The sequence below is a fragment of the Mauremys mutica genome, chromosome 8 (assembly GCF_020497125.1).
Source record: "Mauremys mutica isolate MM-2020 ecotype Southern chromosome 8, ASM2049712v1, whole genome shotgun sequence".
NCBI classification, from domain to species: Eukaryota; Metazoa; Chordata; order Testudines; family Geoemydidae; genus Mauremys; species Mauremys mutica.
Genome location: NC_059079.1, coordinates 9903072 through 9927799, shown reverse-complemented (window position 1 = coordinate 9927799; position 24728 = coordinate 9903072). Strand labels below are relative to the sequence as shown.

At 42.7% G+C, this 24728-nt stretch overlaps 1 protein-coding gene across 1 annotated transcript in view; it reads right to left on the bottom strand.

Moving 5' to 3' along the window:
* RNF11 (ring finger protein 11) overlaps positions 1-23202 on the bottom strand; it is a 42311-nt gene extending 19109 nt beyond the window's left edge. Inside the window, exon 1 of the mRNA XM_045027465.1 lies at positions 22675-23202. Within this exon, the coding sequence (XP_044883400.1) occupies positions 22675-22797 (123 nt within the window). The 5' untranslated portion in view covers positions 22798-23202. The remainder of the gene's footprint in view (positions 1-22674) is intronic.
* Between the last annotated feature and the right edge of the window lie 1526 nt (positions 23203-24728).

The following is a 24728-nucleotide window of genomic DNA, read 5'->3' as shown; positions in this document are numbered from 1 at the left end:
TCAACGTTATAAACACAGGGCCTGATTCTGATCTAATTTATACTGGTTTACACCAATGTAACTCCACATACTTTCATTACTTCCAATTTATACTGTTTTAAATGAGAGCATAATCAGCCTCACTATTTTCACGTGAAAAAATGAGATCATGGAATTAACTTTGGGGTTAAAACAAGACTCATCCTGCTTGCAACTCATTCTACATGCCAAAACAACCACAAGTAAATCCATTTAGCAGTACAAGATACAGCCACTTAACAACTGGAGTTGCTAAGTAAATTCCACAAAGTGGATTGACAATTTATCCCTATATAGACAATAAGAACTTTAGCATTGTCCAGCTTCTCCACTGTGAAAGCTTATCCTCGGTTCCCATTTTTCAGGGTTTCCACATCATTACATGGAATTTGTTAAGCGTGTTATTTAAATGAAGTCTGCCCCTTAATGGTAAAACTGCTGGGATTTTCATGCTGAGATCATTCTCTCTTTTATAACATAAGACATCGAATAATAAAATCTATGTATGTTCTACAAATCCCACCACCACTATTAGCCTAACAGAAAATTTAATATGGACCTTTAATGAAGAAACCAATCATTAGCTTTTTATTATAGGGACAGACTTTTACTATATATCTGTCCAGTGCCTAGAACAATGGGACCTAGACTTGATTAGGGCCTCCAGTTACAACTTCAATACAGAGTAATCATCATCATATCACAGGAACTTTCAGCAGGGCCGGCCCTAGGTTTTTTGCCGCCCCAAGCAAAAAAAGTTTTGGCTGCCCCCCCCCGCCCCCAGACATGAGCCCCCCCCCCGCCCACCAGTACCCCCCACTCACACCCCCTGTTGCCCCAGCACTGGCCTCCCCCCCAAATGTGGGATTCGCTACCAGCACACTGCAGCCGAGCCCTGGCCAAGCTGCGACTCTGTCCCCATGCGGGTGGAGCTGCTGGGCAGCACGGAGCGGGAGTACTTCCAGGTGGCAGCACGGCTACGGGGTGGCGCAAAGAACACGGCCCCCTCCCTGGGCTTCGCAGCACTGCTGGTGGCCAAGGTGGATCAGTTCGTGCTCACCGCCCTCACCCTCGACATGCTGGCGGCCAAAGACCTGGAGAGCCCCCTGGACCTGCTGCTCTTCAGCCTCACGGTGCCCTGGCCCAGCCCTGGCAGGAGGGAAGGCAAGGATCTCCGGCTGCGGGGCTACCTGCTCAGCACCGACGAACCCAGTCGGCCGCTCACCTCCTCACACACTCCAGGAGCCCCTCGCCACCATCGCAGCCCGGGCTCGGCTCCAGGGGACCCCGTTTCCCTCCCTCCCCGGCTCCTCACACACACTGGGTAGGGCCGCCCAGAGGATTCAGGGCAAAGCAATTTTGGGGGCCCCTTCCATAAAAAAAAGTTGCAATACTATAGTAACATGTATTTGGAAATGTAAAAAATAACTAGTGAAAATTAATTTGTAATAATTTGAAAATACACCAAATACATTATTTAAAAACATTAAATGCTTTACTGGTCTGTATACATTTGCAATTACAAAATGGGCTGTTGCTGGGTGATGGTGATGGTTGGTGCCAATGGGCTGTCACTGCCTGGAGGTGGTGCTGCTGTTGCCCAGGGCTGGGTGGGGAGCTGGGCTCTGGGGGGTGCCCGGCTCACAGGGGCTGGGCTCAGGACTGTGAGGAGATGGGGTCGGAGGTTGTCTGGCTCAGAGGGGCTCGCCTCAGAGCTGGGGGTCTGGGGTGGGGGGATGGGGTCGGAGGGTGCCCACCTCAGAGCAGCTGGGCTCAGAGCTGGGGGTCAGGGCAGTGGGGGATGGGGTCGGGGGTGTCCGGATCAGAGGGGCTGGGCTCAGAGCTGGGGGTCAGGGCTGTGGGGGGAATGGGGTCAGGGAGGTGTCCGGATCAGAGGGGCTGGGCTCAGAGCTAGGGGTCAGGGCTGTGGGGGGAATGGGGTCAGGGAGGTGTCCGGATCAGAAGGGCTGGGCTCGGAGCTGGGGGTCAGGGCTGTGGGGGGAATGGGGTGGGGGGGGTGTCCGGATCAGAGGGGCTGGGCTCGGAGCTGGGGGTCAGGGCTGTGGGGGGAATGGGGTCAGGGGGGTGTCTGGATCAGAGGGGCTGGGCTCAGAGCTGGGGGTCAGGGCTGTGGGGGGAATGGGGTCAGGGGGGTGTCCGGATCAGAGGGGCTGGGCTCGGAGCTGGGAGTCAGGGCTGTGGGGGGAATGGGGTGAGGGGGGTGTCTGGATCAGAGGGGCTGGGCTCGGAGCTGGGGGTCAGGGCTGTGAGGGGGATGGGGCCGGGGGGTGCCCAGGTCCTAGGGGCTGGGCTTGGAGCTGGGGGTCAGGGCTGGGCCTGGGGGGTAATGGGGTCGGGGGGTGCCTGACAAACACCTCCCTGAGACCCCCCCAATCCAACCCCCCTTCCCTGGCCCCTGACCGCCCCCCCCCACAGAACCTGTGCCCCCTCCCTGCCCCCTGAGTGTCCCCGGGACCCCCCCCCCGCCCCGGCTGCTTGCCCCCGGCTCACTGCGCGGCAGCCGCATGGCTCCGGAGGGAGCTGAGCTCTTCCCCGCTCAGAGCCACGTGGGAGCGGGCGGGGCCGCAAGCTCCAGGCTCAGCTCAGCTGTCTCCGCTCGGCCGGGAGCTTGTAGCCCCGCCCCCTGACCACGCGGCTCTGAGCGGGGCGGGGCTCAGCCCTGCCCGCCCCCCAGCCAAGCTGCTGCCGGGCTGTTTAGGACCCGGGGAACAAGCGGAGGAGGAGCGGCCCATCTTCTGCAGCCAGGCGGGGCCACGCTACCGGTAAGGGGCCATCCCTCTCCCCCAAGCGGAGCCGGTAGCGCGGCCCTGCCCGGCTACAGGGGACGGGCCGCTCCTCAGCTCGCAGCGGCAGGATGAGCTGGGGCCCTAGCCCCAGCCTTTTGCCGCCCCCTATATTTTGCCGCCCTAGGCAGCAGCTTGTTTTGCTGGTGCCTAGAGCCGCCCCTGACTTTCAGAATCTAGCCATCAGTCTCCATTTCTAAGTGCACCAACTGGTGTGACCAAACAGTGCCAAAACAGTCAAAACACCCTCCAAGAAAATATACACATAATTGAAAAATAACTAATTGCAGTTTAGATAAACAATCCAAATACAACATATTGGAAGCCTTCATGAACAGATAACCAGACAATATGGCCCTAATTCAGCAAAGCACGTGTGTTTAAATTCCTTTGCCTTCAATTGGACTTGAGCACATACTTACATGCTTTGATGAATAATGGTTTATTTTGCTACTAAATCTGAGACAGAAGAAGGGCAACTGTTTAATAGGAGGAAAATGAATACAGAGAGGCTATTTTTTTGGATATGGGGAGAATGATTTGAACACAAAAAAATATTCTAATCTGAAACATCCATCCATGAACAGCTGCAAATCTTAAAGATATCCACCATCATCCCAGCTCACACATACACAGTGGGGAATCTTCCATGTTACATCACAGTTTATCTTACACCACAACAGAGCTAGAACATTTTGAATGGAAGAGGTGTGTCCTGCTACAACCTTGACTGTCACTAAACCAAGTTTTTATTCATGTTTTAGTACATAAATTATCACTTATAATGGCTAAGGAGATTGTAGAGGCATAGTTAGGTGAGTCACAGATGGAAAGCTCTAGATAGTAAACTTGGAGATAGTTCTCTTTGATGAACTAGGAGATACATGAAGCCACAATCCATTAAAAAAAGCCCCAAAACAAAACCCCCACAGCGATTACAGATAAAAAACGTGTTGAATTTCATCTGAGCGCTTGTCAAAATGGTGAAATTTCCCAGCATAATTATGCCACTATAGTTATACCTGTATACTTGGCCATGTGGACACTCTTATTCTGGAATAAGAGTACCTTTTTCCAGTTCAGTTCAGTCCAGTTCTTGGCACTCTTATTCCGGATAAAAGTGCCCACAGGGAGTTATGCCAGTATAACTACAATGGTATAACTACAATGCATTGGTGAACTTCCAGAAAACACCATCCTGGCCACCATGGATATAGAGGCTCTCTACACCAACATCCCACACGCTGATGGAATACAAGCTGTCAGGAACAGTATCCCTGATGATGCCACAGCACAACTGGTTGCTGAGCTCTGTGCCTTTATCCTCAGACACAACTATTTCAAATTTGATGACAATATATATCTCCAGATCAGTGGCACCGCTATGGGCACCCGCATGGCCCCACAATATGCCAATATTTTTATGGCTGACCTGGAACAACGCTTCCTCAGCTCCCGTCCACTCACGCCCCTTCTCTACCTACGCTACATTGATGACATCTTCATCATCTGGACCCATGGGAAGGAGACTCTGGAAAAATTCCACCACGATTTCAACAGCTTCCACCCCACCATCAACCTCAGCCTGGACCAATCTACACGGGAGGTCCACTTCCTAGACACTACGGTGCAAATAATTGATGGTCACATTAACACCACCCTATACCAAAAACCTACCGACCGCTATGCCTACCTTCATGCCTCCAGCTTCCATCCCGGGCACACCACAAGATCCATTGTCTACAGCCAAGCACTGAGGTACAACCGCATCTGCTCTAACCCCACAGAGAGAGACCAACACCTACAAAATCTCCACCAAGCATTCTCAAAACTACAGTACCCGCACGAGGAAATAAGGAGACAGATCAACAGAGCCAGACGTGTACCCAGAAGCCTCCTACTGCACGACAAACCCAAGAAAGAAACCAACAGGACTCCACTGGCCATCACATACAGTCCCCAGCTCAAACCCCTCCAGCGCATCATCAGGGATCTACAACCCATCCTGGAGAATGATCCCACACTTTCACAGGCCTTGGGTGGCAGGCCAGTCCTCGCCCACAGACAACCTGCCAACCTGAAGCATATTCTCACCAGTAACTGCACACCGCACCATAGTAACTCCAGCTCAGGAACCAACCCATGCAACAAACCTCGATGCCAACTCTGCCCACATATCTACACCAGCAACACCATCACAGGACCTAACCAGATCAGCCACACCATCACTGGTTCATTCACCTGCACGTCCACCAATGTAATATATGCCATCATATGCCAGCAGTGCCCCTCTGCTATGTACATCGGCCAAACTGGACAGTCTCTAAGGAAAAGGATAAATGGACACAAATCAGATATTAGGAATGGCAATATACAAAAACCTGTAGGAGAACACTTCAACCTCCCTGGCCACACAATAGCAGATCTTAAGGTGGCCATCCTGCAGCAAAAAAACTTCAGGACCAGACTTCAAAGAGAAACTGCTGAGCTCCAGTTCATCTGCAAATTTGACACCATCAGCTCAGGATTAAACAAAGACTGTGAATGGCTTGCCAATTACAGAACCAGTTTCTCCTCCCTTGGTTTTCACACCTCAACTGCTAGAACAGGGCCCCATCCTCCCTGATTGATCTAACCTCGTTATCTCTAGCTTGCTTCTTGCTTGCATATATAACCTGCCCCTGGAAATTTCCACCACTTGCATCTGAAGAAGTGGGTATTCACCCACGAAAGCTCATGCTGCAAAACGTCTGTTAGTCTATAAGGTGCCACAGGATTCTTTGTTGCTTTTACAATGGTATAATTATGCTAGGAAATTTCATCATTTAGACAAGCCCTAAAATAGTGATGGGGGAAGGAAAGAAAACCTCCTTGCTTGGATATGAACTCTTAACAATGGAAATATTTATCTTTATTCAATCATTCAGTAACTTCAGAGTGCCTCTAGACTTCCCTAGATTTTTATGAAGCTCAGTTTACTGAGCAGCACCCTGTCAATGATTCTTTCACTAGGGATTTTCAGCTGAAAATCCTTTTTCAACGTAGTCAGTAAAACCTGTACAGATGCTGCCCAATTTAATCTGAACCTAAGCCAGGGGAGGAACAACAAAAATAGAGAATTCACTATGGGCTCTCATTTGAACACAGATCCCCTTCTCTGGGTTGGATTTTATTGAAAGGGTTTTATTGAAAGTCTGTAGCTACACCTTTTTTTCCACGCAGTAAATGTAAAAAAAACAAAATATATACACCAAATAGGGTAGCTACGTTGTTTCTTACTGCCCTGGCACTTCTGGTTAAGCATTTCACAAGTTCCAAATTTGGTGCTTAGCATCAAAATCTATAAAAATATATGTATTGTCATCTAAAATAGCTACACATCCAAACTTAGCAGGATAAGTTACCACCACTTTAGCATGAAGCTTAACAAAATAAATACAATTTTAATCATTCATATTTGTGTCTCCTCACAAGGGTTATTTTTGATTTAGCAGAGAACAGAAGTAATCTTTATTGGAGAAAACAAAAAACCACCCCACTTTCAATCTTAAGAAATAAGAAAGATTCTAGTCTCTAAAAAACAAAAAATAACAGATGTTAAACATGGTTTAATATTCTCATTTGCCTTTATTCAGGAAGGATCTTAACTACATGCATAATTATCAGAATATGCTTTTTAAATTCTTGGCCTACTTCTCCTGTCTGAGAAATAGTTACTCATTAGCTTAAAGTTACGCATGAGTTTAGGTACCTTCCTGAAGAGGGGCTATTACCAGAAGTGATATTGAGAGCCATGGTGTCAGGGAACTACCTAAAAGGAGCGTTCATCATTTTTAACTCAGACCTTGTCTACACAAAAAGGTTGCCCTAGTTTAACTAAAATCTGTTTTTAAAATCCATGTAGTTAAATCATTCCAAATCTCTCTGTGGGCACTTCCACAGGCATGAGTCCACATAGAAGACCAGTTAAACTAAATTGATTTTAAAACAGATTTTAGTTAAACCAAAGCAACATGTTTGTTTATGTAACCCACATGCCTGTACTGCAGCATTAGTGGTGCAAATAAGGGAAGAACTCGTTTTGATTTTGGGGCTCTGTACCTACAGATTTGTCAAATCCCAGCAAGAGTGACTCTTCTGGATAAACCAAAATCATCCAAAAATAGGTGTAGCAGGTACCAAGTGTGCTCATCAGCAGTTTGAAGCTTATTTGAGTGATTTCCATTGTGGGCAAGCAGTATTGGAGAACACACTGACATTCATTCAGAGAGGAACCAATGGGAATTCAAGGGGAGGGGAGGAGTTTATAAATAAAAGGAGTTGGAGCCTGACTAGAAAACTCAGTGGTGGAACAGCGCAACATGACATGGTCTGCTGTAAGGATTGTGTTCCAAGGACTTTGCCTGTGTGTTCAGGCTCCCTCACCCGCTGGGAGAAGACAATGACTGCAATTGCTGCAGGTTGTGGAAATAGCAGATTCAAAGAGAGTTTGACAGAGACTGTGATACTATCACTTGTTTCCCAGATTTTTAGGAACTAGTACACCCTACAAAGGGTTTGGGTGTCATTCCACAGAGACTGAGAAAGGTAAGTCCTGTTTGAGATGAGCATTAGAAGAGGGTATGTATGTGTGCATGTATAATTATATTTTACATTTGAAGTTGTGATAGTAACCAGTACTAAAACTTGGAGAAACTCCTCCCTGAAAATGTTGTCTTCAAAAGAGTTAGTATTGACAATATTCACAATCATTTCAACAGCTATGGGAAAACTGTCATGGATTCATATTTGTTATAAATATTTTCCTTTTGAGATTTTCTGTTACTCTCCTTATATTAATTATTTTAACACTATCAGACAAATATATCAAAGCTCTGAAAAGACTAAGCTCTGGTCTGTACCACAGCAGAAAGGTAAGCTGAGGTACAGAAAGGGGGAAAATAATTATATCTGATAATACCACAGTGTCTTCTCCAAACCCCTTCCATTTAAACAAGGCCTTACTGTACTAAAAACTTTAGAACTTTATGGATTGCCACGTTCTGACTACCACTGAGAAAAAGAAAGTCTTTACAAGTAGATCACATAGCTGTGTAAGAATAGCTAGGACAAAACTTTATAATTCAGAATCAGAGGGGTAGCCGTGTTAGTCTGGATCTGTAAAAGCAGCAAAGAGTCCTGTACCAATTTCCACTACATGCATCCGATGAAGTGGGTATTCACCCACGAAAGCTCATGCTCCAAAACGTCTGTTAGTGTATAAGGTGCCACAGGACTCTTTGCTGCTTTTACATAATCCAGAATGTTTGTCTTATGAGTTCACGTGTATTATAAAGTTGCCTCTGCTTTAACCCCCAATTCCTATTCATTTCATCATTTGAAACTTCTGATTCATGCAGTTAACACATAATTTTACCAAAAAGCCTTCCTAAATTCTGTAAAACAAAAATACATGTAATAAATAATTATGATTAAATTAATCTAAAGAAAATAAAGTGTTTCAGCAAAAGTCTTAAACTATTTCTACAAAATGTACCTTACCACTGTCCTAGAAATGCTACAAAAATAGTCTCATTGGTTGGCGTAAGTTAATATAAGAAGTATGAGTGCATGATATTTGCATTTGTATATATTTAATATATATATGCCATCATCTTCGGATCCAGTCAAGCTACACTCCCCACAGGACCCAATGTGGGGTGGGGATATGTGCACGAGTGCACCACCTCTGTGCTCCTCCTATTCCCAAGGGAGTCTGTTCAGCCCCCAGTCTAAAATTAACTTCAGGGTTGCCTAATTTATAATGGTTTGTAACAACCCCTAGGGGGTAATCAATATGCTGGTGGGGACTGTCAGAACACAGTACAGCCAAAAGTGTCACCAAAGTAGGGGAGGGAGGGTGTGTGAGAGGATCATTATAAAGCTTGCTGTGCTGGCTCTATGCCAGCTAGGGATTCTACCACATTAAGAAAATCCTCAGTTTTACAACCTCTCTACACTGCTCCAGCAGCACAAAGGGGCTGCATTACAGGCCAAGATCTGCCCTGTAGCATCCAATGAAGCAACTTACATTTTGCTAAAGTGTGAAGATATTTATATTACCATCTTACACTGAAATGCAACCACGTCTGTGCTGGAATACAGTTGTCATTCTGCAGATGCCATTTAATTTTTGTGTTTAATTTTTTAAAAGGAGGAGAGACATGAAGAATAACTGCTCTAATTTCAAGTACAGGGGAATTTTAGTAGGGTAGCATATAATTACTGTATTCAAATTGGAATTTGACCTGTACATCTTGTGAAAAGAACCAAAGGAATTTCAGTGACACTGAGTAATCACAACCTCAGTTTTATGTCTCAATCAGAAGACAACACTTCTTGCTGTGCAGTGCCCCAGCCCCAACACCAAGCACTTTTTTAGTTTAATACCAACTAGAAAGAAAACATCATGGCACCATAACACAATTTCCTGCAGCATCTGGGTTTTATTTGTAGGTCTCTAATCCAAGTACTGATGAGGCCTGACAAATACTTAGCTTATGAGATCTGAAGAGGCCACAGACAAAGGGGTATTTGCTGCCAGCCAATATTCAGTCTCACTAATTATGAATTAACAAAGGATAAAGAAATAAAATATTAGTTAATAAGATAGGGCTAAAAACTATATAAGAAATGTGCTGCTGCTGCACAGTAAACTAGTTATTGTTGTACATACAAACACTTAAAATGGAAGCAAGATTTTCTTCTTGAAAAGAGTCCCTGGACTTTTTATTTAGAGGCAGGATTCAATCCTGCAATTCACATTAAACAACACAGACTTAAAGAGAGGAAACTGGTGGACTCTACTGAAAAACACTAAACTACAGCAAAGAACCACCAAGTATAACACAGTGCAGTTTAACTGAAAGTGAATGCTTTACAATTTTAAAAATATGATATAATAGCAGAAGTTCCAGCGAAAGCAAAACATTTCAGAGCACAAAAAGGTTTACATTCAACATTTCTTCAAAAAACACAGGCAGTCCCCACACACATGAACAAAGGTAATCAAACTCTTAACGGTATTGAGAAAGCTTGCCAAATACATTCAGACTTTGGAAACAATCCATAGAGTTATAACTGGCAGTCTTGTGTGAGGGAAAGAGGCACAGCAGCACCCCACAATGCAAATGAATGATGTTACTGTAATCCTCAATGGCCCATGGGATATCACAGTCTGCTGCACAACACGAACAAGCTGTGAAAGCCTCTGCAGTCTCCTCCTAAATCTACAAACAGAAAAAAATACTTATGAACTGTTAGGTGGTTTAGTAAAGATCCGGGCTGCTCCTGTGATACCTTATGTGGATAGTTTTACATCCTATCAGGTTACTCTTTTACAGAAGGATCATGGGTAGGAGGGGGGGAAAAGGGATGAAACTGAGGCATTTGCTTTGCAACAACTGCAAACCCTTAGGGTGAAATCCTGGCCCCAATGAAGTCAGTGGCTTTTGCTATCAACTTCAGTGGGGTCAGGATTTCACCCCTTATATGGTCAGACACAGCCACTATTTGCACTGGTGGAGCCTATCCCTGTTTGAAACTAAGGTAAGCTGCACCAATACAAACTGCAGCTTACAGTGGTGTACCCTACTCACTGTTGGAGTTTGCACTAGTGCAGCTACAATGATTACTAGCCACTGAAGGCTTTAACTGGAGTAAGTCCCTAGCGTAGATAAGGCAGGGAACGTTTAGGGTGACTAGTCTGGGACAATTTCTTAGAAGATGTCGGCAATCTCCCTAAGAAAGCTGTAGAAACCCCATCACCTGAATAATTCAAAAGTGAACTAGACAAGCTCCTCAAGAATCTATCAGAAAGAATGATTCCTGCATTGGCAGGGGGATGAATAGTCTTTCCTCTTCCTTCCCCCCAGCTCTAGTTTCCAAAATTATTTGATTTACTATGAAGAGAAACATTAGTCCAACTTAGCAACACTCACAACCTTCTTGGTACCATCTTCTACCACCACTTCTAAGTGAGATGCTCTCTCCTGTCTTTGGCTTTCAGTAAAAATATTGTAGCACCATTTACAGAGCTTTTAGAGGAATTAACAGTGAGATGTGATTTTTACATAAGTTTTCTGTGACCTGCCTCGAGAGGAAGGGAGAGAGAAGATCTCAGAGGTACCAGGTACAGTTGACTCGCTGTTACAGTCAATAGCCAAGATTCCTGTAAGTATGAATGCATTGGGTCCATATCACTTTCACTGAAAAGTAATTTTTTCATTACAGCCATAGTGCCCTATATATAAAAGGAAGATACAGAGCTGGAAAGACAACAGAAGTGAAACTTTTATGACATTAAGACTTCAAGAACTGCAACTGTATTTTCACTGTGGCCAGACAAGGCCAAACAAACACACAAACACAACAGGCAAGGAGGAAAAAGTAAAAACCAAGCAAATAACTAGGTTTCTTTCTAATGCACAGCTTATCAACTCACACTAGACTAGATGAATAAGTTTAGCACAATAAAGAGGGACTTAATGAGAGATTGTGTGAAGGGTAAATTGTACTTTCCCATGAAGCTCTACATCTGGGCCATTTGTAACATGTAGTCTTGCTTGTTCTGGGAGCTGAAATGAGATAGCCACCTACTGAATAAAACTAAAGAATTTTGACCACAAGGAGGAAACTGAACATGATTCAGAAGGATGACATGTTATTTGCCTTGAATTGGAGAATATTTTCTCCCTTACATGAGTTAGATCTTTTTTGAGCTGAAACAGCTGAAATTTAAGTATCCCACTCCTTATTGGGATGTTGACTGCAGAGAAATGAGAGAAAGTCATATTATATAAACCAACACAGCTCACTATGATTTCTTTACAAAAATGACCCCTTCTTTACTTATGTAATTTTCAACAGGCTAATTGTTACATAAAAACCGATGTATCTCTGTTTCTTTTGTTTTTGCAAAGCCTTCAAAATGCAAGACAATTTTCTTGAATTAATCCCATAATGAAAGGATCCCTTTTTGGATCTAATTTTCAATTTTTATTGTAGATTGAATTAAAGATGCTTTGCGTTTCAACCATGTAATGTAGATAAGCATTAGCATTCCCATTTTACATATGGAAAAACTGAGGGGCAGAGAAGTTAAGTGGTTTGCCAGAGGTCACAAATTATACAGAGCCATAGGATGGTGTTTTACCAACTAACTGGAAGAAGAGGATGCACAGCTACTTACCCTCTTCAATCTAATTCAGACATGACACACAAAGGATGACCACAAACAAGGGTATGGGGAGGCATAGGCGTCAAGTCTGTATAATTTTTGGTGCTGCCCAAAACAGGTCCAAGCAGAGCCGTCCCATCCATGGGATGGACTGGGGTAAACACCCTGGGCCCCGCGCTTTGGGGAGACGCAGTGTCCAGGGTGGCCTAGGTGCCTAGCGGGGGGCCCTCGCACCGACAGCAGTGAGCAACCCGTCCCCAGCCCACCCCGCTTCACCTCAGCATTGCTTGGGGGAAGGGGCAGAAGCCAGAAAGAGGCGGGGTAGGGGCTTGGGGGAAAGGGTGGAATGGAGCAGGGAGGGGGCGAAGCACGGGTGGGCTGGGGCCAGGTTGCTCGCTGCTGCCGGCACCAGGCCCCCGTCATTAACCTCCTAGGCTGCCCTGGACCCAGAGCAGTCCAGTCCATAGGATGGATTGGGGCAACTGCCCAGGCCCTGCACTTTGGGAGGCCCCGCGCTTCGGGAGGCCCTGTGCTTCGGGGGGATGCAGGGTATATTTTTAAAAGTCCATTTAATTCTGCATAAACACAAATTTGTAACTTGGATACAGGTCTGATAGGTTGGGTTGTGGGTTTTTTTGGCTTTGTTCTGGTATTTGAACAGGGATACAGCAATCTAATAACAAAGCAAGTAATTAAAGGAAATCACTACATGCCAAGTGTTTCTATTGGCTTGTGGGTTCATTAGTTAACAAAACCATCCTTTTTCTATTTGCAGCCCCATTCACTATAAACAGTTCCTAATTTCTGTACCCAGCCTCATTCATCATACAACTCTTACTCACTTGCTAAGCACCATCCTTCCTATGCACTGAATGAGTCAGGGGTCTTGTGGAAAAAATATTGTGATAACTGAAAACTGTACCAGGGTGCATGCATACATACACATAAGGTTGCACAGGTAACCTTAATTTTGGTATTTCCTAACTTCTGAATGCTTGACTTCACAACAGCGTTCTTCTAATGTTTTGCCTATGTAATATTTATGGTTGTCAAAATAAGCTTGTTTTGAGCATATTACCATGTTTTTGAAGATGGACTATTTTCCACCCAGAAATCATAAAATGGTTGAGCAAAGTAAGTTATAAACACAGAGATATTGCGAACAATAAACAGCTGGGAAGGAAATCCTGGCCCCACTGGATTCAATGGCAAAACTCCCATTGATTTAAATGGAGCCAGGATTTCTCCACTGGTCTTAAAATGTAACAAACACTGAAGGTCAGATTATATTAGCAGCTTGCTTCCTACCTCCTAGTTTTAAGTGGACTGATCTGATATAAATTAGCCACTGAAATGTCAGAATCTTACTTAACCAATTCTTCCTCTAGCTTTCTCCTGTAAGGTGCTATGGCAAGAACTGTATGTTTATTGTCTCTGTAATCTTGTCTATGATTTTTGCACAGATGCAAAAGGAAAGGCTTTGGATCGGTATGAAATACTTTGCAAAAAGGAGGAATTTGTTCTCTTCTCCCACTGCTTTATAAAGAGTTTTAAAAACAATTTCCCCCTATAAAACTTGATGGAAGCTAGAAGCTTCTTGTTTTTCCTGTTGACATTTCAATGCTTCAAACAGAAATGTCTTCCCTGGACACAGTGTTCCATGCAATCACACAAGAGAATCATCTAAGCAGATCTAAAAATGCATTTAAGATGCATCAAATATAAAAAAAGATGACCACAAAAATAGTAAAGAGAGTTTTAGTCTCTAGAAACGGATCATACTTCAGAATGGAGTATACACCAAAACTTCCCTTAAAAAGTAGTTAAACTGTCTGCTGGGACATAGCTGAAGATTTTGTTCTTCCTCAATACTGATTCTGTTTTCACATAAGATTCCCACCAACCTCTACATGATCCCATTATTGGGACCTTAGCATGAATTATTGTCTTATTGGTCAGAGGGACCATTGTTCCACTCTTATTTTGCACTGGCAGATGTACATACAAAGACTTATCTTTCTGAATCTGCAAAACTTTGAAGTTATTCTATTGAGTCTTCTCTTCTTAAAGTGTTTGCGTTCAGAGGATTATCTCCTCCAATGCTTAATTAAGAGGAAATTTTCTTCCTTTTTATTTAGATTTCCAGTTTAAATTGAACCCCCAATGTTTTGCCTACCCTTAGGCTTTGATTTTAAAATATTTGAGAGAAAAAAGCCTCTCTAATAATTTTACTGCTTATGATTCAGAATGGAGGAGAAATAGTCCCTCCTTCTGCAGAAGACGGATGGGGGGGGGCTGAGGAAACACAACCATTGCATTCTTGGATTTTATTTATTTTTCTTACCAATAAGAGAGGCACGCACAGTAGTTCTGTGGTGAGATTATTCCTTTTTCACTCAAACTTTTAGAAAAACTAGAGTTAGTATGGTGAGTCCTGGTCAGATTAATGCATAATTGCCTCAGATACCAAATTCAGCTGCAACAAAGCATTTGATAAACTACACAGAATAGCAAGTTACCTCACATAATCTGCTTCCTTATGCAAGGTAAATTCTTCCTATCTAAACTTCTTGAAGCCCAGTAATCAGTGCCAACCCCAAAGAAGGTTCACTTACCACAACTAAAATCTTCTCCAGCAAAGGTCAGAAGGACATCTACAACCAGTCTGACTATCAAAAGTGTCCATTAACCATCACCTCTGACTTTTATCAAAACGGGGAAGGGAGAAAGAGAAAACGATTGAGACGAAGGTAGATGGATTTTACTTCATGTGTAGAGTCTCCATCCAGCTCAGACATTTCTAAAGAATTGTGTTCAAAAGGGGCAAAAGCTCTCCTTCACACAAGACTGTAGGCATATTCTATTTACTTCAGAATAGCTGTTACAGAACATTCTGGCAGGAATGTCTGTGAATCAGTATTTACTGCTAGCAGGCCCATCACCAACAACTCTAGAAACTCTCTCTAGTTTTCACAACAGAAAGGACACAACACACACAGAACTCAAATATCAGTGGACATACTGTACTTTGGTGGTGGTTCCTCCTAACTCAGGTCTTAATTTAATACTTGTATCAAATTAAACTGGAGTTTAAAAAAAAACCAACACTATTTTTTTTAATCTGGAAGAGAGAGTCAATAACAAGATTCAGCCAATAACCAAGTATATTCATTAAAAGTATGTGTTATAAAGAATACTTCCACCATTATTTGATGCCAGAAGATTACCTACCTTATGATCCTATCTAGTGTCCTTTATCTTCTGGATACCTAATATGGCTCTCCCCCATCCCCATCTTGTTAACTAGAAAAAGTTAACAAGACAGCAAATAGCCACTCTTTCAAGATAAAAATCTAACTAGTCTGCACCAGAGCTATGTCTACACTATTACCTATATCGGTAAAACGTATGTTGCTCCCAGGCGTGAATATTCCACACCACTGACTGACATAAGTTACACCAACAAAAGTGCTAGTGTGCACAGCACTCTGTTGGCAGGAGAGCTTCTCTCACATACAGAGCTTATGCTGCTCACAAGGGTGGGTTTTTTATGCTGATGGAAAAGCTCTCTCCCGTCGGCATAGAGTGTGTTCACCACACGCGCTACAGCTGCACTGCTGAAGCGCTGTAAATGTACACAAGACAGACACACTTGCACTTTTTTTGTTTAGCATTAGCCAGAAAGAAAACTGTACTTAAAAAAAACCCAAATCCATTCTATTTAACATTGATCAACTGCAACACAATCCTCCAAAAAACTACTTTGGGAGTCCACGAGATATGACCCTCCAGATGGAAGAAATGTCAAGGTAAATTGTTTCCTAGCCAAATAATCTGGTGTGGATATATTTTTGAATGAAGCTATTCTCCCAGCAACTCCAAATACAGATATTAAAAAAAGATAGTCCAGTGTGCTTCGTGCTCACAAAATGCCAAGTTTTGCACGACTGAACAATTTATCATACTGACACCATTATAACAAAAAACGTACAAGAATCATTCTAAGGATCTGCAAATATAATTGTCTAAATTGCTTCTGAAAATATTGCACTATTTCTGTTGTGAGCACAATTTTTTTTAGAACTGGCTTTATAATTTGGTCCTGGGCATAACAGACAGTCATTGTTACAGAATGTTGTCACAGGATATGTTCAATCTGTAAAACAAGCTATACAAGATAGTTCACGTCATCACATTCTGTTGTTCACTTCCTTGCAAGAACATTAGTTCGTTCTACCATTTCCCACTCTCCACAAGTTCTAAGCTTCCTTATCCACTCCGTTTCTTTCTCATCCCATTGGAAATGAGCTCCATTTGTCTTAATTACCTAGACACACACCATGACAGAGCCTTTATATCATCCACATTTTGACAGAGGAGACTGAGCCTCATTATACCTCAGACTACAAATATGAGGCTTGCTTAAGCAAGGGTTAAAATTTGGCATAGGAGTCTTACATCTTCAGAAGCTCCCTCAACACAATCTCTTCTCCAGTGCAGAACTACTCCAATGGCATCCACAAGAGCGGAGTGAAATTAACCAGAATTTTGAACAGTTCAGTACCACAGAGGCAACTGTGCTTGGTGTTCCTTCTGTATGGGTTTTTGGGGAGGGCAAGGAGGGAGAAGGGATGAGAGATTGGAATACTAAGGTAAGAGAATGAAAAACAGGCCTGCATATTTCATTTTTTTATATAAACATAAAAACTATTAGCTGGTTTGGTTTACCAATAAGATAACGGGGGGTACTTCTTCCTGCTAGTTGCTCTTCTGCTCAACTATCCTCTTATGCCCCTGTAGTATGTGTAAGTTACATTAGGTTTACACACTTACTCATTGCCAAATTGGAACAAGTGATACTACTTTATCATTTACACTTGTTTTATTAATATCTTGGGCCTCCATGTAACTCACACCATCATTTTGAGGCTTCAAAGAATTTGGCTCAGATACCTCTATGGGAGTTGCACTCATACCAGAGATTAATTTGGCTTGCCCTATTTAATAGTGTTAATTACTGCTCCTTTTGGAGACAGTGGAAGAACACCAATACAAAGTAATAGTTGGGTGAGTCACAACATATAAATTGCACTGCTGAGACACAACAAAAGCTTGTCTGTTTTGTTACACACAGTAAAGCCAATAAATGCATCCTAGGCTGAAAGTTTCAAACAGGAAAGTAGTGGACTATTCCAATAAACAGTCTTTTGATTATTCGGATTAATTTTCCGGGACACTTGAAAACTCCTTAAAAGCAAGGGGCCAGAGCCTCAGCCCTGGCACCTTGGTGCTGCTCCTATGGCTATCCTAACAGGGCAGCTGGGGATTTGACTTGCACAGACCCAACCTGCCATCCCCAGCATTGAGGGTGGGAGGATGCATGTTAGAGAAGGAGGGGGCATGGCCAGAGCACATTGAATGCAGGTGATTCCCAGCTGGTGCAACAGACCGTTAGGGGCTGTTGCAGCAATCAGAATTTAGAGAAGAATGGCGTCTGTCTTAAATTTTGCTAGGAAACGGTTCAGCCCTCCAGCTGCTCCAAGATCATAGGAGCATAAAATTAGTTTTAAGACACATTTGTGCCCTCTCCCTACGTTTATCTTGTGCTGAAGATCTAATCTAAGGGACATCAGGTTAAAAAAAAAAAAGCCAAAATGATAAACTAAACTCTGGATCCCATAATGTATGATTCTGTAGGCCAGTATATAATATTACAGGAATCTGTGGATAGATCTGGAACTACATTATTCAACGTGAAAGTGTTTTGTAAATTATTCTTCCAAACCAACATTTCAAATATGCTTTCTAGAGATCAATATGAATACCAAGAACTTGTATGAGTTTTTCATGCATTTCAGTTACTGCATTAAGTATAATATATACTGAGACAAACGTTCTGTGCTTTAATATTGGACTTTATGAAAATCCTTTTTTGGAAGTTAGCTATACCTCTTTTCTCTACAAGTGTGTTTTTTCCCACATCTTTTCTCCTCAAGTTTCTCATTCAGACTGTGATGCTACTGTATGGGTCTCCAAAAATTAATAAAATGATAAATTGTTGTGTGCAATTATTCAGGAACAGGATGGTGATGGAATGAGGATGTGTGTGGCGGGGAGGAGGGGGGAGATTTGTTATTGTTGGGTTTTTTGTTTTTGTGTTTTTTGAAGCAATACATATGAGCCTTCTGTTTTACAAAATAATCTTTGGATTAGAATTGCTAAGAGTGACAAGTGGGAAGCGGGAAAAGCAGTGAACTTGTCTGAAATATAGCAGAAGTGTTGTACTAACAAATGATGAGATGACAGACGCAGAAAAGGAAAGCAGATTTTTTTTAAAAACCTCAATTCTGAGAACTTAAAAAAAAAAACTACTTTTTTTCTTAAATACAGACAGCTCTTTTTTACTTCAAATGGAGTTACATGTGTTCAGTGCCTTAGAAAAATCAGGACCTAAATTGGTCACCCTAAAATGGAGGCACCCAAAATTAGTGGATACTTCAAAATGCTGGCTTTTGGTATGTGACAAAATATATAGCCTATGAAAAGAGTTATCAGTAACTGCTTCCTTTTTACCCTTCTTTCAGTCTTGTCTTTGTGCCTTCTTCCATACTGCCCCTTAAACCTGAACTGCTCTCCATCTTGGGCTACCCTTCCTGGTCATTCAAGTCCCTCCTAAAACTAACCATAATTCTTCCATTAAACCTTTCAGCTGCAACTCAAATGCACATCACATAATATATAGAGATATGTGCATGAACACCCAGTGAAGCTTTTGATCCCTGTTATCCTGTGTGTCTGTATTTCAGTCTTGACTTATAATTCCTGGAGCTAAAAACTGCATCTTCTAAGTCCTATACATCACTGCATTCAGTAATAATCTGTCTTCCCTAGTTAAAGGAATATTGGGAAGGTATTTTGCATGAACAGTTTAAAAAAAAAGTTATGGAAGACTTGCCCTAACTGGAGTCTTAAATGTGTGCCCATCACCATAGTATCTAAAAACACTAAATATTTTAAATGCCAAACAATTAAAGGTAGTGTTGTAGCTGTGTTGGTCCCAGGATATCAGACACAAGGTGGGCGAGGTAATATATTTTATTGGACGAACTTCTGTTGGTGAAGAAGACAAGCTTTCAAGCTACACAGAGCTCAAGAAAGCTTGTCTCCTTCACCAACAGAAGTTGGTCCAGTAAAGCATATTACCTCACCCTTCTCTCTCTAAACGGTTAAGGGGTCACTTATGAGACACATAAGCCAGTGTCTACCTACAGAAATACAGGTAATGAGGAGGGAAACAAGTTGATTGAACTCTGGCAGAAGAGAAATCTAGGTTTTGTTCTTGGGGGAGATTTTGGGTTTTTTTGTTTTGTTTTTTGTAAAGTAAGCCCTAGAAGAGAAGGACTGTCTTCTAAATAGTAGCTGGTTTTAGGCATATGTCTGCCTATTTTTAGGCTTAAAGTCCAGTAACAATGTTTATCGTAATAAACACCCAGCACTGTCCAGAGTAGATGTCATCATTTTGAAAACTACTGTTTTTGGAAACTAGTTAGGCACTCCCCTCATCAATCTTACACATTTTTATACACAATTTGAAACTCTGTAAATAATTTTATAGTTTGATAATGACTATTTTCACAATAAGGATGAAACTAACAATATGGAATTATTTATGTTCCACTGTAACAGTATCAAGCAGCTACTTTGGTTTAACTATCTAGCACAGAAGTCAGATAATTCAAAATTACGGTTTCCTCAATTTTAATATATTCATTTTGAACATATGTGATGTATCTAGTGTTAAATTTATATCTTAAGTCACTGAGGCTGAACCTCAGTTGTGAGACTTGTAACTTTGAAATTTTAAACATACAAATCAAGAAACTGAACCATGATATTGCATTAAAGTAGCTTTTCTGGGACTGATTTACTTAGGAAATATAAAGTATTTTATAAACTATCATGGATGTCATTGAAACAAATGAAGTTCAAAATAGCAGAGCTTTAGATATACTCTGTGCATATATATGGAGCTCCATAACTTTATTAAAGTAAGTGAACTTTGAAATAAATTTGCTGCGGTACCTCAATAGTAGCAGAGCTTTAGAATAATTGACAAAAAGAACAGACAGTAAACTAAATCAGCCTACTCCCTTCCACTTCCCAAATGCACATTCATTTAACAAACAACAAAAAACCTCACAGAAAACTGAGAAAGGGTCTCAGTTCTTACACACATGCTTATCTGCTACTGAAATCAACAGGCCTGCAGAACTTGCACAAGAGGCTCTTGACCATTATGAAGAAGTCTTTATGATAATGCTGTCAGTCTGTTAAAAAAACACCACCACCTCTGGCATTTGCAATGTATATCATGGACTGCCAAACTTTATTTATATTATGTCTTGGTTTAAAAAATATTCTTGCATTCTTAATTAGAAAAGATAATGTAGGCTTAATTTTGAGTAATAAGTTCGTTAAATAACTTGATCTGACAGTGATGAGTTTCAGTTCACTGGAGTTAAGTAGCTCTAATTGAGACTTCCTCATATGAGGAAGTTCATTCTAAAATGGTTAGACCAGGGCTCGGCAACCTTTGGTGGTGTGCCGAGTCTTCATTTATTCACTCTCATTTAAGGTTCCACGTGCTCGTAAGACATTTTAACGTTTTTAGAAGGTCTCTTTCTATAAGTTTATAATATATAACTAAACTATTCTTGTATGTAAAGTAAATAAGATCTTTAAAATGTTTAAGAAGCTTCATTTAAAATTAAATTAAAATGCAAAGCCCCCCAGACTGGTGGCCAGGACCTGGGCAGTGTGAGTGTCACTGAAAATCAGCTCGCATGCCACCTTCGGCACCCGTGCCATAGGTTGCCTACCCCTGAGCTTTCCTGCACATGCAAAATGTAAACAACTATACTCAATGTTCTGTAATACCACTGCTGTTTCACTGCATAATCAGTGACAGCTACACACGCCTTCTCTTGAACAGTTCAAAAAAAATTCCTCTCATAGATATCATTCTTTAACATATAGAGCATTTGCAGATGACAGATCTACCCAGTTAAATGCTTCCTGCAATTTTGTTAATTATATGCCAATTCTGAATGACACCTATCTAACTAACTAAAGAGCTATCAAGTCTCCCTTCAAGGTTACTGTCTCAATCACTTGGGTAGACTTCCTAGGAAGATATCCTATTATTTCAGGTTTGAAAATTCAAAAGATTTTTTTTCCTTTTATCATCCCCTAAGAAAAATGAAGATAAGTTATTTTTTCACTTTTACTATTGTCTTACATAACCAACTCCTTTAGGATGGCTTGATATATAGGGGAGTGGTAATCACACAGAGTGAGCAAGTGCAACCACAAGTTCAGTGTGTGCCTGTCTCTGTCTATCTCTCTGGTCACCACTTGAATGGAGGTCAAGGTTATAGACTTACTGTTCATGACCACCTTGTTTTGATATCAACATTAGTTTTCATGCAGAAGAAAAATGCTATGTATTTTCTATCTTTTTAATCTTTCAAGAAGCTGCAAATTCATGAATATTTGTAAGGATGGGAGAAACAATGGAAAAAACACACTTCCTATGTCTGATATTCCTCGAGAGAAATAAGATCTATTGCCTTAAAAAAAAAAGTTATCCATTAAGGATCAATTACTGGTAAAAATCAAGAAAGCATAGGCTAGAGTAAATAAACCCGGACAAAGACTGTTTTTTGTTTGTGTGGTCTCTGGTTTAAGAGGGCAATGAGAAAAGAGCAACGCCTGACAGTGATGTCACCGCATGAAGATAACAAAGGAAGCTGCCCAGGCTGAGAAACTAGAGGCTCCTCTCATTTAGCCAAAAATTAGAAGACTAACACCTAAAATAATTAATCCAGATCTGTCTAAAAATTAAAGACAGGGTTACAAAAAAAATCTTTTCTAGTTTGAGTTTAGTGTGTGTATTGCTTTGTTCTCGTATGCATAGTTTCTACCGCACACTTATACTTACGCTTTATAAATCAATTAAAATCTTCGTCAATAACACATTGAGCAACGGTCTATCTTAAGAGAAAACCTCTGATCTCCTTTCCAATTTGTTGGAAGGCAAAAATAGATGAGACTGAAAGAAACAAAGAAGTCTCACCCAAGGGTGTACATAAAATGAGTTAGCCAGTTGCCAAACTTAAGACCGGGCACACATTAGTTTCACCAACCAAAGCTTTTACAGAAAAAGCACTTTCACTGTTTGTTTTGTAATCACAGTAGCGCGGGGGAGAGAAAGGAAGAGCCCCCCCCCCACCTTTCTGTTACTTAAAAGTGAAAAGCTCATTGGAGCGGTTTACAAAGAAACCGAAGCCCACATGGAAAGCTACATCCACCCAAAGTCCATGAATTAAAACAGGAAAGAATGGTTAGTGTCTTTCTCTCTCCTTCCTATTGTTTTTCTTCTCTGCCCTCCCTCCCCTTTCTTCTCTCTCCCAGTCTCTATTTCCTCTCCCCGCCCCTGCCTTGCTCCAGTCTCCTTCCCTTTCCTGTGTCCCACCTCCCCCTTTCTCTGTTTGTCCCTCTCTGGGCACGTCTGGCTCCTTCACACACACACCCCTCTCCCCTTCTGTGGCTGCCTCGCTCCCCTCTCTCCAGTACCTGATATGGCGGCGGCGGCTCCTGATCCGGTTCGGTCCCATCCCCGTAGCTGGCTCTGTCCGACTGGGACTCGTGCAGTAGGGAGATGTCATCCGAGGTGGGGGACTTGAGGCAGTTCCCCATCGTTCCCGGCGAGGACAGGGCTTCTCCTCCTCAGTGGCCGCTCCCGCCTCAGTCGCCTCGCAGCGCCAGGCCGCCCGCAGCAGCAGCCGCCCGGCTGGGGAGGCTCATGCCCGTCTCTCTCCGTGAGAGGCTTAGCGCCGACCCGGCTGCACCGGGGACCCGCCGTCTCCCCCTCGCCCCGCACACCCCGGCTCCAGCTGCTGCCGCTGCTGCCTCCTCCCCGTCCCGGGGCCGGGAGGCCTGTGAGGAGCAGCGGGCGGGAGGAGGAGGAGGCCTCAGTTCCCCACCCCCATCAGGGCCGCTGACAAGGGGAGGCAGGGCTGTGTTTGGACAGCTGGGTTCAGGTGCAGCCCGCGCCCGTCCCCCAGCCCCGGCCGCAGCCAGGAGCTGTTCTGCTTCCTGGTCACCAGCGTCCTGCGCACTGGGCTTTGTCACACGGGCCTCGCAACTCCTCCTCTCACTCCTCCCCGCTGCTGACAGGTCTCCCCGGGCCGAGCCGGGCCTGGCTGCTCTCTCGCGGGCTCCTGCTGCCCATTGTCGCTCCCTGAGGAGCGTATTGAAGAGGATGCTTTCTGTGATGCGTGACGATCTCATTTGCAGAGCAGATTCAGCTTGCTCCCCAAAATGGGGGGTGCGATTCCCTCCCCCTTTTTTGCATGATTTTAATGTAGTGTGTGCCTGTTTGGGGAGGGTTATATGTGACTAAGAGCCCTGATCATGGACCAGAACCCTTTTGTGCTAGGTGCAGTACAAATACAGAACTGGAAGACAGTCACTGCCAGAGCAAAAGCTGTTTTGTGCACATAGTCAGAATGTGGCACCCAAAGATGGTGATGAGGTGCTCCCGTTGCACTCAGAAAATAGAGTAGTCTGTGCACACATTGAGCACCTGGACACCCACAAGTCATTTTTTAAATTTGCAGGTTGATACTAAAGCTGGCCTGCCAAGGATTTGTTTTTAATTGAACTTGTGCCTCTTTGCTTATAATTTATATTGTGGTAGTGCCTAGAGGCCAACCACTTGGGAGCCCATAGTACTTGGGGTTCCTTCACCAAGGAATTTACCATCTAACTCTAGCCATATATAAAGAGGAACTGAACAGTTGGGGGTTTATATGTTTTCTTTTCAGCTTGTTTACCTTTGAAATATTAGGAATGAAAACTCTGGTCTTCACTGGTTTGAGAGGAAGATGTGCTGGGGATTTCAGAACATGTTTATTGTGAGATCTAACTCCTTCATTATAGGGACATGAGTAGTTTTTTTTTAAAAAGACATCCTTTACTCAAAATACTAGTTAGTTATTTAGTTAAATAGGTGTTTCAAAGCAAACAAAAATAGAGTTTTAAGCAGTCTGAGGGCTTGTCTACACTTAAAATACTACAGCAGCACAGCTGCACTGCTGTAGCACTTCAGTGTAGACACTACCTATGGTCACAGGAGGGGTTCTCCGTCAGTGAGAGGCAGTAGCTAGGCTGGCAGAAGAATTTTTCGGTATAGTGCTGCCTAAACAGACTTTGTGAGGATTTTTCACACCCTTTGCTGATGTAGTTAAACCAACATAATTTTCTAGTGCAGATGAGACCTGAGTAAAAATCACTTGACTCTTGTGATGCCACCAGTGCACAAGTTAACACAGGTTTTAGATTAAATTCTAGCCCTCTTGAAGTCAGTGGCAAAAGTCTCATTGACTTTGAGGTCAGGATTTCACACCTTGTCTCTGTCCTCTTTTCTCTAAAATTCCCACTGTTGCTACCAACGATGTGGCTCCACAGGTAATAGCAAAGTGGGAACATTAATGTAAACAACAGTTTAACCACTGTTTTATCCCTGGTGATAGTTTTGAGCAGGGTTAGATGACATAATATTTAAAATATTCAATCTACACTAATCCCCACTATTGCTAGCACCAGTGATAGTAGCACCGGGAAAT